At 44.1% G+C, this 15,928-nt stretch overlaps 3 protein-coding genes across 3 annotated transcripts; 2 read left to right on the top strand and 1 right to left on the bottom strand.

Moving 5' to 3' along the window:
- Positions 1-4,797: 4,797 nt before the first annotated feature.
- On the top strand, positions 4,798-6,168 carry LOC129600771 (uncharacterized). Its single transcript, XM_055499352.1, has 2 exons — positions 4,798-5,273; positions 5,330-6,168. Exons 1-2 carry the CDS (start codon positions 5,010-5,012, stop codon positions 5,873-5,875), a joined length of 810 nt encoding a protein of 269 aa, XP_055355327.1. The 5' UTR covers positions 4,798-5,009; the 3' UTR covers positions 5,876-6,168.
- A 1,112-nt stretch (positions 6,169-7,280) lies between these two features.
- Positions 7,281-9,568, top strand: LOC129600780 (uncharacterized). Its single transcript, XM_055499361.1, has 3 exons — positions 7,281-7,450; positions 7,553-7,739; positions 9,405-9,568. Exons 1-3 carry the CDS (start codon positions 7,394-7,396, stop codon positions 9,566-9,568), a joined length of 408 nt encoding a protein of 135 aa, XP_055355336.1. The 5' UTR covers positions 7,281-7,393.
- Positions 9,569-11,512: 1,944 nt separating this feature from the next.
- Positions 11,513-13,061, bottom strand: LOC129600775 (uncharacterized). The gene is made up of 2 exons (XM_055499355.1): positions 12,610-13,061; positions 11,513-12,094 (listed from the first exon to the last, which is right to left on the bottom strand). The coding sequence occupies exons 1-2, from the start codon at positions 12,874-12,876 to the stop codon at positions 11,573-11,575; spliced, it is 789 nt and encodes a 262-aa protein (XP_055355330.1). The 5' UTR covers positions 12,877-13,061; the 3' UTR covers positions 11,513-11,572.
- Positions 13,062-15,928: the final 2,867 nt, after the last annotated feature.

Here is a 15,928-nt window from a genome sequence, read left to right as displayed (position 1 = left end):
CGGTTAATATGCTCTTCTGATTTGTTTACTGTGGCATTTGCCACGGGTATCGGGAAGACTTTGCTCTCTACTGGTACGGTTTCCTCTTGTACAGCCCCTTGTGCCAATATTACTAGTTCACCAGTAATTTCTCCCGTTGCCACGGGTATCGGGAAGACTTCTTCCTCTACGGTATTTGTCGTTTGAATAACCGGCGACACCGGTTCGCTCATTATTAATGGGCCCGGTTTCTTATCGGGTTGATATTCTAAATATCGCAATTTATTATGTCGAACGGCATAAAATTTATCTTGCAGGAAATCCTGCCCCAAGAGTACTTTTATTTCATCAGTCGTTGGCTTAATATAAGCCGAATGTAAAGATTCGAAGTCCTTAATTTTTATTGCTATTTTGCAATAGTGTGTAACGAGGAATCCTCGTACTCCACCAATACCGCGTATATGCAGCGGCTTTATTAACGGAATTCTTGCAGCTTTTATTTCATTTACAAATTCGCTGGAAATTAATGAAGTCTCTGCGCCGGTGTCAATCATCACCGGCACCTCGCAATAATTTATTATTGCTTTTATCATTAATGGTGCGGTCCTTCCAGGCTCATCGTTATCGGTTAAGGTTGTAAAATTAATATCAGCATTGCTGCTATCCGATAATTCATCGGCATCGGTTTCAATTACTCGTAATCCATTGATTACTATTTCTTCGTTTTTATCCGGCGGTTTGGGTGGAATCGGGTCGGTAACGCCGGAATTTACCGCCCTTCCTCGTTTTCCTGATCAACCAGACCAGAAAACGGATTATTATCCGGTAACGGTGATCCTGACGTCGGACGTATCCGATCCTCTACTGGGCCGATACTTTGGCGGGAATTACTCCTCTGCCTTGCCGGCGAATTAGGTTCGCTTCCTGACTGACTACCACTACGGCGTTGATAGAAATCGGCGGCATATCGCCGATTTCCAGTCTCTGGATCGTGATAAGCGAGATATGTAGGGTTCTCGCATCGCGGTTTATCGCGGAACTGACACTCTCGGAAGTAATGCCCGCACAAGTCACAGTGTTGGCAATACTTCACTACTCTGTTGCCACGCAGAGTTTTCTGCAAGGCCGGTGACCGATCAGTCACTTCCTGTATCCTATTAATGTTATTTGCCCATTGCTCCTTACGAGACGGTGCACGATTATCATCTTGGTTAATTCGACTGTCATTACTGTCAGCTTTGCTGATATTACTACGAATATTATTATTATTATTGTTACGATTGCCGTAACTCGGTTTTCCACTGTTTGGCTTGCTGCTTGGCCGCGGCGGGCTGGCCGCCGCCGCTGCATACGATTTTGGTTGAATTTGTGCAGTTCGCACAGTGACTACGTCGGTATCTCTGTCCTGTTTGCGTCGGACATTGCCGACTGGAATAACGTATTTTTCTGGATTATTAGACGACAGATATCGCAATATCTCGAGAAATCTCTCGGGAGTATCTGGTCGCATGACTTCCATTTTGTCATGGAGTTTCTCGTGTGACTTTAGTCCACGCATTAGGAACGATACAAACTGTTCAGGTGTGCCATTAAACCCGGCGCGATCGCGCAAAGTCATCATGGCCTGGTAGTAACTTTCCAGAGTTTCCTGGCCAGGTCGGTAATTACGGTTTGTTAGCTCTGCTAACGCGTTAACTGATCGTTTTGAATCGCCAAATCTGGCGATTAACTGCTGTTTCCATTCACGATATGTGATGGGTGCAGCGTTGGAAGTTATCAGCCCATTGTACCACACAATGGCCCCATCTTTAAGGCAGTATGCCAATTCCGTAATTTTCCTCTCATCTGTAGTCCACCGATTTGCGGTGGCTGCGTGATCAAATTTTATTATGAAACTATCGATGTCCTCTTTGCTACCGTTGTAGCTGGGACGCGGTACGGGCTGTCGCATCACTTCAGCCAAATCCGATTTTCTCACAGGACTTACGGTCCTGCTTTGTCCGATGCCTGCTCGCTGAATTTCTTCCCGCAAAATACTGCGGAGATATTGCTGCTTGTCAGCGCTCGGCATTTCCCGGGAACCACTCTCGTTCATTGCCGAAGGTGTATGCTGTGACCGAGACAATTGCGTCTCTTCGGTGTTAGCGGCATATGCCCTACTAAGCGGTCGCTCACCGTATTCTACGGCTTCTGGATTCATTTGTCGATCGTATAACGTTCGGTAATCTTTAGCTAAAGAGTTAAATTTCCCAATTAGGGATTTATGTTCCATTTGGCTCTCGTGCAGCATAGACTGCACGTTTTTCAGATCGGTAATATGATTAAGGTTGTTAGTCTTTAATCGTTGATTTTCTTGCCACACTTGATCAAGCATGGTGTCCTTCTCAGCGATTTGCTGATTTAAATCGGAATTCTTAGCGCGTGCTTCATCTACTTTTCCTCTTAGTTCGGCCATTGCCGCATCCTTTTCGCCTATTAAGGCCCGCAGACCCAATACGATTTTTTCCATATTTTTAAAAGAACTGTGTGCATGTTGGTACTGGTTCTTATGATGTTGGACTTCGTCCTCAGCTACTTCCAATTTCCTCTGCAGATCTTTAATCAATACCTGATTTGCCGAAATAGTTTCGGTTGCCTGTTTTAATTCCACGATACTGGAACCTGTTGCCGGCTTTGCCGCTGAATTCAATAATTCATTCAGATTTGCTGTATATGATTGCGTTTTACGCAAGGTGGTCGGTATCACTGTCACAGGTTCTTCTTCTTCTTCCGTCGTTGCGGATTTATTCAGCTCGCTTTCGCTCACTTGAGAAAACGACCCTGTTGTGGCCGTTGATTCGGTAGTGCTATCGGATCGCTCTGGCACAGGTGCCTGTACTTCTTCCCGATTATCGGGATTAACCTGTCGGCTTTTCTCGGGAGTTAGCGGCCGGAAAAACAACTGTTCCGGTGGCTGCATTAATGGTGTATCAAGGAGATTATCTCCTTGATCCATTACGGTTGCTTTCCTCGGTTTACGAGGTTTATCTTCGAGGACTTTGTGGGTAACTTCCACGCCTGTCCCTTTCAACTGATTCGTTTTACTACGGGTGACTTTGTCTTGTTGTGTAGCGTCACTCGTGCCAGCCTTTGCTGGATCATCGGTTATTCCTTTTAATGCCTTACTGGCTGATTTTAGGACGTCCTCGACGCCCTGCTTCAGTCTATCGATAGCTGGTTGTTTCCTTACTGGTGAACGATTTACGGGCATTATGCCGTCAAAACTCAGACGATAGAATTCAGAGTTGAATTCTAAACTTATTTCGAAATAGGTTTTTTACACTATATGTGCAATGCACTGCATTGTAGGTCAATGCATTTTAAGTGTCGCCGCTTTGCAGGCTTGGCTGTACAGGATAGAAATTTGGCCTGGGCGGCTATAAATAGCCTGCTTGGCTAAGTCTATTGTGTGGCTTTACCGCTTCTCGAGCAACACAAAAGAATAGCTGGTATCGATAACGATCGGTGAGTGCGTCGACTTTTGCCAGCCTGCAATATTCAGCAGATTCCCTGAATTCTTTATTGGAACTATCGTTCCTTTATAACAGAATATCGTCGATATAAACTGTCACTGTATCAGTGACTATCACTTTAACGGTTACATTGTCAATTACGACAACCATAACGTTCTTCATTTTGGTGTAAAATGATCGCGACCACGAAATAGTTTAAATATTATTTTAGATTATTCGGAAACGTTCGCTTCCTTCCTTTTCCTCGCAAGTGTTAGACCCAACGAGAAGTCGCAGGCTCGTACTGGGAAATAATCCCTTATTATCGTAAAATTCCATAAAATAAAAAAAAAAATCACGGTATCAAATTTAATTGTCCCTAATTCGGGAAAAGTACGATCCCTATGATTCGGGTTACTTTACAGTAGAATTAATCTACTAGTATCTGTGCAGTAAGCTTACGAGCTTACAAGCAGGAAAGCTTACGAGTAAGAAATCGCGTTCCTGGGTTCTTCTCCTTGCTGGCGGCCGCGTGCCTTCCGAACCAGCGACGCTCCTTGCTTCTGTACGGGTTCTTCTGCTGCTGGTTGTTGTGGGCTATCGCTGGTGACCCGGGGTCTCCACTGAAGAAGAGGAAACTTCCGTGTTACAGCGTTTGTGAGTGAACGCTGTTGAGTGCAAACTAGAGGGAATGACGAGGATCTTAAGGCATCTCCACCATCTCGGAGAAGCGTCTACGCTGTACAGAGAAATGACAACGGAAACAACATCTCCTCGAAATAATCGCTTTTATTTCAATGAAATAAATGCTAATCAGCATCAAAACAAATCTCTAAAGGTGAGAAAAAGGGCATGAAACCAAGGAAAGCTAGGAAACGATGTTAACGGTTCCGATGCTGGCACCCGAATGGCAAACACGATCAGTCGTGTTTGAAAAGCTGGCAGATGGTAAGCCGAGCCAATGATGGTGAGGCGTCCGTGCCAATATCCTGTGCACTATGCACAACACTCTGACACCAGATTACGTTTAAACATTGAATTTTTATGCGCCGTGAGTACACACGTGTATACGCTTGGTTGTCGAAGAGTGTGCACTGGATGTACGTACATCCCAACATTTTGTACATACTGTACAAGTATGCATGGATGTGTATCGTGGATGTATGTAGATGCAGATTAATTTTATGTACTTACGTTGCTCTTGTAGGATGAGCTGCTGTTTGAGCCACTGCCGCTGACCCGATAAATGCGCTCACGGTGGGAAGATATCGATTAGTTCGTTACCAACTGTAGCGCGTGCATTTTGCAATAACTCATATAATGTTTTTCTTCGGGGTACGAGCCTTATCGAAACTAAATTATTTTTTTTGAATTTTTCTCATGTTAATGCAGTCTGCCTTTGCATGTATCGGTAACACTGTCCATATGGTTTACCAACCTTTTGATTTAGGGAAGCGATCTTGTAATAAAAACCGTTGTTCCTGCACTTTGGAATACGCATGTCTTTTAACTAGCTGTTGATTGCCTTAACGCGCTAATATGGACGATGGATGTTGTAACCAGTGTCACTTACCAAATAATCATAAAAATCCCGGATATGTGCATCCCTGCGCCGCCAGCTTATCGTTCCTTGGATGCACATGCAGTTCCCACCGGCGCGTCTGTCTGTGCCATAAGACACTGCGGGAACGAGCTGTGGATATAAACAAGCTCATGGCAATTAACTGTGCACTGGTTTTCCTTCGCATTGCCGTCGTTACACTGGCTACCGTATACAGCAAAGGCTATGCCTTTCCCAAAACGGTAAATTTACTATCACATACAAACTCGTCTGTTTCTGATAACGGTTTCGGTTTCAGGACGAGAAAGACCGTGCTTATGTGCAGCGCCTCGTTTTGTGCGCCATGAACATTCCCTCGTTTCCGTTTGGTGTGTTCCCGCTTATTTCGCAAACTGTTGCCGTGTTGCTCTTGGCGACAGTGAGAAAATTCCCCGGAAATTTTTCACATTATCCACTACAAACGGCCATGTCCTATGATTTGTCAGCTGTAAAAGCCGTCAATCTCTGCGGTATTCTAAACCAGACAGCGATTTTCAGCAGCTACCCTCCCGTGCTACAATCGGCCTTCACGGTTTATTTTAGTTTCTGGTATCATTTTCTTGAGGTCCGTGATACTGAGCTCCTGGAAGGCCAACACCGCATCCTGCTCTTCATACTGGCTTTGGAAACGGTCGGCTACTTGGCCAGCCATTATTGCCACCAGGATACCGTCGCCTTGCGAACGGCGATTCTTACGAAGTGGTACACGGACAAAACGAGGGCTTGCCCTGGTCGTCGCGTTCCGGTACCCCCGGAAGATGTCATCCAGCGTGTTCTTGTATGCTGCGCTGAAAATCGATATTAAGACTGATCTCTGCGCCGAATTACCTGAATCGGACACAAGAAAAAGATAAAAATACCGTTACATACGTGACGCATATGGTGCTATTAGTGTGTTTTTTTGCCATTTTCCTACGGTTTATGACCGCTGACCACGACGCTTCCCTGTTGTGTGTCTGAGTCACAAGTCTGTTGAATAAGATGTCGCCGTATGACTCACAACAATTTTCTTCCTATCCACGCTAAGTTGCTAACAATGTCGGTTTAAAGCACCGAACGGCGTAATCCGAGTGATTTCCTATACAATATCAATGTTTCCATCGGCTGCGAGAATCACCGGGAATTAAACACTGATACTAAATGTAATGAAAAACTTAAATAAGTTATATTAATTAAATACTTAAATTAAATTCCGCCGACTTACAGTCAACTTCTTCATGATACTTATAATTTATATAACTTTAATGAACAATAATTTACATAAGCATATGTGGTGTCTCGTGAATTCCTGTTATTGTACTCCGTACACATGTTGTTTACATCCTAGCAACTCATGTTGCATTCTATTGCTGTACTGTTCGACTTCTTACAGATTCAGTCATCTTGTTGGCCAGCTGCAGTGAACATATATTATTAAAGCTACTTATTATTATTACGTACTTTCTACATACTTCACAGCATATCTTGTAGGCACAGGTGTAGGCGCAGTTATCGACCAACGAACACTAGATTTATTTATAATCTGTGCCTTGTTTTTTTTGTGCTGTACATATTTGCAAAATCTATAGTTACTGATCCATGCGTTGCGTGGCTAAAAATTTTATTACGCATTTGTACACAATTTTATTACTCTGGATAACGACATTTTCTACGTACAGGATACAATACAGTGAATACACTGTAATAGTGTACCGAATTTCGCCGTTTAAAAGATAAAAGGTATTTTCAATGTATTTTCAATGTTATTACAGTTATTATTTTTCATCAAAAAACGCAAAGGCCCCAGTGCTACCTCAGACGTTTTCGGATAAATTCTTCTTCCCAAAATTATGGAACGGAAGACGGTTAAGTGATGCCGCACACAGAGCAGCTGAATCTGCAAGAAATCCTGACGATTTGATTAACATGACAAAATACGATGCGCGCTCTACTGCGAAGCACTTTAAGTCAGCCTCGCGTAGTAGAGCTGATGCTAGCATGAAAAACCAAATTTTCTACGTGAGCAGAGCGCTTCCGATAAATATTTTCCTGTTCTCAAGTGCCGTTGCGGAATACTAAAACCACCACAGCATAGATTTCAAGGAACTAGAAACGTGGCATCGTTGGTCTCAAAAATGGTATACCTAAGTGGATGTCTGGAAAAGTAGGGTGCTTATCAGCAAATTATTTGGCACAACCATAGCGCACCATGTGCTTAAGCGTGAACGGGAAACTATATAAACTTTGCTGTTCCATATCCTTCCATATCACTTTGAAAAAAGTTAGAAGTAAACTCAAAAGTGAATAACTGCCTTTTTCTCAGCTGTAACGTACCTGTTTTATCATGGATCTGAAAATCGTGCTCCTTTGCTTGACCTTTTGCGCCGTGGTTTTCTGTAAGGTGAGTGTCACTGTGTCGCTAAACTAGTTACTGATGCAACTAGACAGAGTTGTTTATAGTTCGATTTTTTTTTTTAATTTGCGTTCGGGTTGCACGTTGTAGAATCCCGGCAGTGGCCAAGCCCAGCAACACGGAAGCCCCCTTAACGCTTACGCTCCTGGACCACAACCCGCCTGCTGCAGCAAACTATACGCGTATCGGTGCAAACCTAACCGAAGATACGAGAGCGGATACGAACCATTTCTATACCCTGGAATGAACCTGAAGATGAAAGATCACCCCTGCACAGGTAAGAAGATGTGATCCCGTAAGGAACTTCGGCCGTCCGGATGCAAAAATCTTCACCAACTGGAACCCATGGAACTCTTAATTTACAGTGTGCCTCGTTGTCGTAGTAGACGTTGCAATTTTGCTAACTCTGCTTCGTTTTGTGTACTGTCCTGTGCAGCTGAAAATCGCTGTGCGTTAATGCTGTTAATATACTACTGGAGACTGTAATGACGGATTTCCGGCAAAGTCACTAATAATAAACTTGTGACCATTATCATTTATCATAAATGCACAGCAAAGTGCAGACCGTCCTACGGTATGTTTTTTGCAATTAATTAGTAACTTCGTTATTTAATTGATAAAAATACAAATACTGTATAATAAGCTGATCACAAAAACCATATTTCGCAATTCCTGTCTCTCAGTGTTTACATGTCGAACTTGACTACCAATTTGCGACTGACAAGGTCAGCTTTAGGTTCACGAATCTTCTCAAAATTCTGTGTCATATTTTTCTGAGTACAGCACTTGTCGAAAAAAGCTAAGAAACCCCAAAAAAACCAATAAGAAACTTTTGATCAATGAGGAGCGAAACTAAAGAAAGTTAATGGCAGGTCGGTAATCGATCAGGAAGTTGCGTTAATGAGCAATACGAGAAAACGAAACTGTGTCAAAAAATATTAATTTAATAATTTTAGTTCATTTATTAGTAGTGCTAATTTGTCAAGACACAAAAACAGACATCCAGGAATCGACGTGCTACACCTTTGGAGAGCAAAAATTTAACGACCATAGAGAGTACTTATGGTTCTGCTTAGATTGTATTAATTTGATAGCAAGGAGGCTAGTCAATGCATTAAATCTTGTTAACCTGTAGGTCTCAGTTGATCACGTCCAGTTTTCTTCAAAATCGGTTTGCTGCAGCTCGTATTATACAGTACCCCGAATGTGCTATTCTAGTAGCAGCGTCTGCCGGCGATATTCTCGATTATAGTTTGTTTTGCCTGTACATACTGATTTTAATCAAAATGACCGACAAAAAAACGATTCTTACTTACATGTACAGCGTAATTCGAAGCACAAAAGCAAGACGGCTAATGAGAAAAAATACTATAGTAAGCAAGTGAAACAGCGCTGTTCATCACGCACTACGGATACAAAAGCAGAATCAACAAAATTAATGGCAATGGCAAAAGAGCTGTTTTTTTAACAAGGCTGAACCAGTGAACGCACTTCAATGAGGTTCACTATTCTGTATGCGTCTCACCACAACACCCTCCTGTCCACGTAATTTTCAATGAGAAAATGCAGCGCAATCCGCGACAAATTTTCCACGCGAAAATCCTGCCAGCCATCCACGCACCACTTCTTCCCGCGATAATTCAACGCCGGACGTGGATCCGCGGTCTGCGTCGCACACAATAACTGCAACAAATATACGCACCTTACTTTTCTCTGTGCTCTCAGTTTTTTATATTTTCTTATGTTTGCTCAAGTTTTCTTATGGCTTCTTAAGTTTCGTAAAGTTTTCTTAGGTTTTATGAAGGTTTCTTATGGTTTTTTTGGTTTTCTTACAAGACAAGTGGTGTTTTCAAGCTTACCATGCCAATGAATTCGCTTCGGTTAACATTGTCTCGCATGCCCGTTAGACGTTCGCCCAGTTTCTGCAGCTTCTCTGCTTCAGGTTCCGGGAAACCCTTTTCGAACGCCTCCCACAAGGCACATTCCAGAGAATTCATCGACATGCGACAGGCGGATATATCAGCCGATTTTCCCTGCCACGCGTCCCGGTACCAGAACGTTGCATCATTCAGCTGGATCCTGGAATCAATCCACTGGATGGCTTGACAGGGTATCATCCGGCACGTGGCCAGAAAATCCTCCAGACGAATGCTATGAAAATCATCTTCACCGACACGCAACTGGGTGGGCGCTAAGGACGACCCGTGTAGCCCACATTCACGCATCGGCTGACTGGGGCCGATGTCGAACGTGCAATGCCAACCCAGCAAGTAAATGGTGTCCAGTCGAATGTCGGGATTGTGCTGCGCAACGCAGCGTATGAGGTCGAGGACTTTAAAGAGCATATACTGCATTAACGGGTGTGGACGGTTGTCAATAATAACGCGCTGCGTGGAAGCACTCAGACAACGACAGATGGGCGACAACATTGAGTAGACACTTGAGCTCTGCAGCGTCGATACTCGAACGATATTGGTTAATGCAGGAGAAAGGAATAGGTCAGCCCATAATGAGCACACCGCGCGCAGCTGGGTCTGCGTGAACGTGTCCAGATGGGAAAAGACTTCGACCCACAATTCCGGTAACACACTCGGTGTATCTTCGTCCGGAATTGGCAAAGGCGGATTGTTATACAACTGCGAGCGACAATCGGACGGGAACGGTATAGTGTGCTTGAAGGTCTCCCTGCTAACACGCTGAGGCAGACCGCCACTTTTCCTCGATTTTAATACGGATAATGTTGGCTCTTTAGCGCTCGCCACTCTTTTACGGATTCGCTCGAATGGGACGATGTCAATACGTCCCCGATTATTTCCCCAACGAACGGTTGCCATATCGCGGCGTTGGTTCCGCGGACCGCGCTCGGTTACCAACATTTCAGCGGGGTACCACGTCCATGGCAACCCGGGTTCTTCCCGCATCAGGGCTTCAATTGGGATGTTGCTGGCATCGATCCGTGTTCGCACTAACGCTTCGATGTCGATGCATCTTTTTGTGTCCGATAGAAAGACGTCGCTGTCGAATGCGAAGAACTGGCGTCGCTGCTGGTCGCACAGAAAATCCACGAAGAACCCGTTGTCAGTCACTTCCACCACGCGGCCGTAGCGCATGAGACCGCCGCTGCCCAGAACTTCTACGCTGTTCGACTGGTAGATTTGCTTGGGCATCTTGACACGGAGAAGAGAATAAATAGCTCAAAATTATGAATACACTAGATTTAAATTTAAACAGATAAAGTGAAAGAAGGCATAATGAAATTGGAGAACGGTTCTGACATCAATAAATGATTCCTGATTCATCATGCTTACGGAGGCGTAGCGAGTCTTATGCTGCGGCCAAGCCGCCAAGGGGGGAGGGTGTGGCCGTATCCTAAGCGATATCTGGTTACCTAAAGTGCAAAACGTCGGTAATACCGTATTTTCACTGAATGCATTTTAATATTTGTGTAGGTACGGAAATGCTTCGACATTCTGATTTTTGTGAGCTGGGACACCATAACTAACAAGCATGTCTCAATTTTCTTAATAGGTTTTGTTGGTTTTATTAACAAGCCTAATGGGTGTCCTGAAAAGGGGTGTACAGCGTGTACTGATTACATATTGATATTGTTGACTATTTTTGTTTTTTTTGTGATCACTTCTGTTTTTATGTCGATATGCTGTAATTTTGCCATAATTCAAAAACATTTTGTAAGCGTCTTTGACAGCTCATCGTTTGTCTACAACTCTACAACTTCGTGCAGGTTACTCCAGATCGGTGTTGAAGTAAAGCTGATCAAACAAACAACAAAACATCGGTAGAAGTTTTTCCCTCAAAATAATGATCCCATCAAAAGCCTTTACGAACAAAAAATGGCGCACGGTTACTGCTCGGTAGAATAAAGCATTTTAAATGTGACTGACAACAACTCGTGTCCAAGTTCGCGTTTACTAATATAGTAGGTGGATTACATTCTGTAGGATATCTTCTGCGTGACCGAACATTTTTCCGTACGTCAAGCATAGCCCTAGGCGCGGAACGGCAGTTACTCACGCCATTAAGCAGCTGTTCCATTTATATTTTTGCGACAAATCAAAGATTTGGCGCGGCGGTGTGAATTAATATCGATGTTCATTGTTCAGCACAGAGCACAAGAAAGTAGAGAATAACGTCTTCCGACGGCAAAGGAGAGCGCTGCCCTGGGTCAGCTTTCATTTTGTCGTTGTACCAAGCAGTAAGGATCGCCGTTCTCAACGCTTCGGTCTCTTGGTAACAGCAATGGCTGGCAACGTAGCCGACGGTCTCCATGATGAGTACGAAGATCAGCAGGTGGTGTTGGCCTTCCAGTAGATCGCGGACATCCGGATGATAATAACACATACCGAAGTAAGCCGTAAAGATCGATTGTAGAACCGCAGGATAACTACTGTATACTGCTGCGTGGTACAGAATATTGCAGAGATTAACCGCGGTGACGGCGGACGCATCGGACGTTAGGGGATTGTTTAAAGATTTTATGTGGAATTTTTTCACGGCAGCCATGAGCAGCATGGAAATAATTTGCGCAACGATCGGGCACAGGCCAAACACGATGGAGGGCACCAGCATAACGCATAGAACACGTCGCTGCACACTGACACGGTCTTTCTCGACCTAAAACCAGATATATATAGCACATCCCCGCAGTTAAGGAAAATGGTCCGGTACATGGTGTCAGAAATAGTATTCATACAGTATTCTTAGGTATACAAAGCATTTTTTTCCGATTTTAAAATAAATTTCAAAAATTTTAAAATTCATTTTAAAGTTATGTGAGAGTGCTGTGAACCTGAAATTGGTTCACTTTCGATTTTGTGGTCATATGTCTTTTACATCCAAGTCTCAAGAAGATCGGTTAATAACCAGACGTTTGCTACACAATAATGCATTCAGAATTTCCTTATTTTAGTTCGCCATATCTCTGCAACCGTATGTTGCACGCGCAAACGGTTTTCAGAACAATGTGTACAAATAATTTTGCTTTAGAATGACATAAAGTATTACAAAAAAGTGATTCGGAGTGCGCGAAAGCGAAAGGTTTAGTGTATGTATCCCATTTTTGACATTATGTACCAGGCCATTTTCCTTAAGCAGTCACCGAGTTACGCAGTCGACGACAGCATACGCACCGTTTTGGGAAACGCATAGCCGGTACTGTAGATGGTGGCCAGCGTAATGGCGGTGATGCGCAGGAGGAGCAGTGCCGAACCCACTGCCGCCAGCTTGGTAATTGCAACGGCTCGTGACCACAAGTTGGTATGACAGGAGCAGACACGGCGGTGGGCACTGTGTCGGGCAATTCCCAGAAACGACAAGCTAGCGGCACTGGGATGCTCATATCTGGCATGTTGGGGACCTTTTGGCAGCTGACACTGGCTGCAGCTCTTATCGTCCATATCAACACGTAGAAACACTCGTTCACCGGCGGAAAAAAGCCAACGCCAATGCGAAGAAAGGACTTAATTGGTACTCCAAAGCCGTAATGCTCACTTCACCAAATCAAACACTGACCGATTCGCGTGCGTAACCAATAATATCACTCGGTACCGTTCGTCATCAGAATACACGCTGATTAGATGCGTTTTTGACAACAACAATATTGACACCTAAGGGAAAAGTTACAGTTTTTTTTAGTTTTGAACGTGGAGCAAATGTTGAGTGTACACTACGTATAAAGCGGGCGCAATTCATACGTTATGTATTTCAAACTCGATACAAATCAATCGATAGTTTTCAGCCGTGCACACATTCTGGGTCAGTAGTATTGATCCTCCCGACAGTGAGCTCATGCTACACTTTCACTGTCAATCGTACGGTGTCCTGGCGTCCAGCTTCTGTGCCTCCACAGACCCCACATCAAATACTGCCGGTATACTGTATAATCATAATGTACTGTACATACGTACAACGGTGCAAGTAACAGAACAGGTGCATATTTCATATTTAATTCTACACATGTTATTGTATTGAAATACCGCAGTGCCGTAGTGCTAGTACGGTTTGGCTCTAGTATGAATAAAACGCCATTCTGCCGATAAATAAAACAGAATTATTTTTAAATGCATTGCAAATTATATTATAATTACCGGCAGAGCTGAACTACGCAGTACTCGTAGCTGTAATAATTATTATTATAGCTTAAAGTGCTTGGAAGTTCGAGTACCACGTAGCTAAATTTCTGCCCGTTTCTCGTATCATCGACCCTATGTGTAATTATGCCGGTTAACAGTACTGGCCTCAGGTATGAAAGAAATCAATCACATCAATGAAATACTTCACCTTGATTGCAATGTGTACTAGTAGTCCTGCCGTAAGGAAGTACGGTAATACATTAGTAACCCTGAAATTCTGGTAATGTGTGGCGAGTGCCGCTCTGCATATTAAAGTGCATATAAAGTTAAGCAGTCTTCTCAATCGGCTGCACTCAACATCTGCATCGAAGGTGCAGGCGCTTAAAACAGAGGGTTTAACGAGAAGCACTTCTGTCAGAGGCATTTTCGCGCACTCTAACGCCGATTCGCACGAGGAGCCATTAAACAAGTGTGAGGCGAGAAGCGGCTCACGTACAGCGATAAAGTCTTTCAAATGATTTCAACGTAAACGTATTGCGCCGTGGTGCAGTGGTACTGCCTACGCGGATCTAACGACGTAGCCGGGGTTCGATTCCCCCATCGGCGCCTTTCTCAGCCGTTTCTCGGTTTCCCTCGGATTGCGCCACATGTGGCACGGTTTGTTTTGCCACGAAAATTGGTAAATTTCCAGTCCAACGTAACCTATGCAGCCCAACGTAACCCAACGCAACCGCAACACAACTGCATGCAACCCAACCCAACTGTATGCAACCCAACGCAGCTGCACGCAACCCAACGCAACTGCATGCAACCCAACGCAAGTACTGCAACCCAACGCAGCTCCTTGCAACCCAACGCAACTCCATGCAACCCAGCGCAACTTAACGCAACTGAACGCAACTTCATGCAACCCAACGCAACTTAACGCAACTTAACGCAACTACGTGCAACCCAACGCAACTCCTTGCAACCCAACGCAGCTCCATGCAACCCAACGCAACTTAACGCAACTTAACGCAACTCAACGCAACTTCATGCAACCCAACGCAACTTAACGCAACTTAACGCAACTACGTGCAACTCAACGCAACTCCATGCAACCCAACGCAACTACGTGCAACCCAACGCAACTCCATGCAACCCAACGCAACTCCATGCAACCCAACGCAACTTAACGCAACTTAACGCAACTCAACGCATTTTCATGCAACCCAACGCAACTCCATGCAACCCAACGCAACTTAATACAACCCAACGCAGCTTAACGCAACCCAACGCAATTTGGCGCAACTTAACACATTTGCGCGAAGCTCAACGCATCCGCACGCGCTATAACACAAATAAATCCGGCACACATGCAGATTTGTTTAGCTTAATGTGTAATTTTGTACTTTTTAATTTGAATAAAGTTATCCAAGGCAACACACTTTCGTTCGTGATATTATACAATAAAACGCAGTTAACTAGGAAAGTGCACCGCTTTAGGCTAGCACTGAAAGACCGAAGCGAAGCTAGACATGGTTTTCATCCCAGAACGTTTGCAGTAAATTTATTGCAAAAGTATTTGTACTAACGTCACAATAACGTAGACAGTTAATAGTGGCCATAATGAACTGGATTTGATTATGCGCAAACCCACAGATTGGCTATTTGAGTTTTAGGCCATGCGTTTTAACCGCTCTAATTCCCGCTTTCTTTGTTGAGTGGCTTTCTTATGTTTTATGGACTGCAACAAAAGATACGGAAAGACTGGTTCAATGGCCAAACCGCTCCAGGTTTTAACGCGTGAAAATCCGACGTAAATGAGTCCCGACGCAAATTCGCGTTTTCCAATATGCACCACGGCTTTGTCGCATGTTATCCCTTGACCTTTGTGAATTGTAATGGCCCAAGCCAAAGTTAATGGGAATTGTGTTCTGGAACAGCTTTGAGACTTTTCCATCCACTTGGTAGTTATGGGCGTTATTGGCACGCAATTATTTGCAAACGTTGGTCCAGTGTACTTATCGAATTCCACAAAAATGGCGTACGGCACGGAATCAGACGGCGATGTTCCGGGTTCATACACAATGTCCCTGACATATCCCAACGCACCATTAACGAGCCCTTTTGAAGTCCAGAGGTTTCGTTTGAGCATGACTCTGCTGCCTCGTGACAGGTATAAAGTGGGCTCTAAACCCATCGCCTGCTCTTCGGTTCCTGTTGAATAGACAGATATCCATATCTCCATGTGATAAATAGGAAATAAGAAGGTTGTTTGCAGAAATATATTGGCATGTAAACTAACCTTTCGCCGCAGTGTTTCCGTTATGGTCCGCCCGTATTCTGGCCACCGGCATGTTAAGCTGTGTTAGCGCATTCTCATTGTAGTTTTTGG

The sequence above is a fragment of the Paramacrobiotus metropolitanus genome, unplaced genomic scaffold, assembly GCF_019649055.1.
Source record: "Paramacrobiotus metropolitanus isolate TYO unplaced genomic scaffold, Prichtersi_v1.0 Parri_scaffold0000195, whole genome shotgun sequence".
NCBI classification, from domain to species: domain Eukaryota; kingdom Metazoa; phylum Tardigrada; class Eutardigrada; order Parachela; family Macrobiotidae; genus Paramacrobiotus; species Paramacrobiotus metropolitanus.
Note: the sequence above shows the minus strand (reverse complement) of the source record. Positions and strands in the feature narration are given on the sequence as shown.

Excerpts from the sequence above, each read along its gene's own strand:
- LOC129600771 (XM_055499352.1), top strand. The coding sequence starts at position 5,010 with ATGGACGATGGATGTTGTAACCAGTGTCACTTACCAAATAATCATAAA. Across the intron at positions 5,274-5,329 it reads GCTATGCCTTTCCCAAAACG|GACGAGAAAGACCGTGCTTA; the intron begins GTAAATTTACTA and ends TTTCGGTTTCAG.
- LOC129600780 (XM_055499361.1), top strand. The coding sequence starts at position 7,394 with ATGGATCTGAAAATCGTGCTCCTTTGCTTGACCTTTTGCGCCGTGGTT. Across the intron at positions 7,451-7,552 it reads GCGCCGTGGTTTTCTGTAAG|AATCCCGGCAGTGGCCAAGC; the intron begins GTGAGTGTCACT and ends TGCACGTTGTAG. Across the intron at positions 7,740-9,404 it reads GAAAGATCACCCCTGCACAG|GTTCCGGGAAACCCTTTTCG; the intron begins GTAAGAAGATGT and ends TCTCTGCTTCAG.
- LOC129600775 (XM_055499355.1), bottom strand. The coding sequence starts at position 12,876 with ATGGACGATAAGAGCTGCAGCCAGTGTCAGCTGCCAAAAGGTCCCCAA. Across the intron at positions 12,095-12,609 it reads GCTATGCGTTTCCCAAAACG|GTCGAGAAAGACCGTGTCAG; the intron begins GTGCGTATGCTG and ends ATCTGGTTTTAG.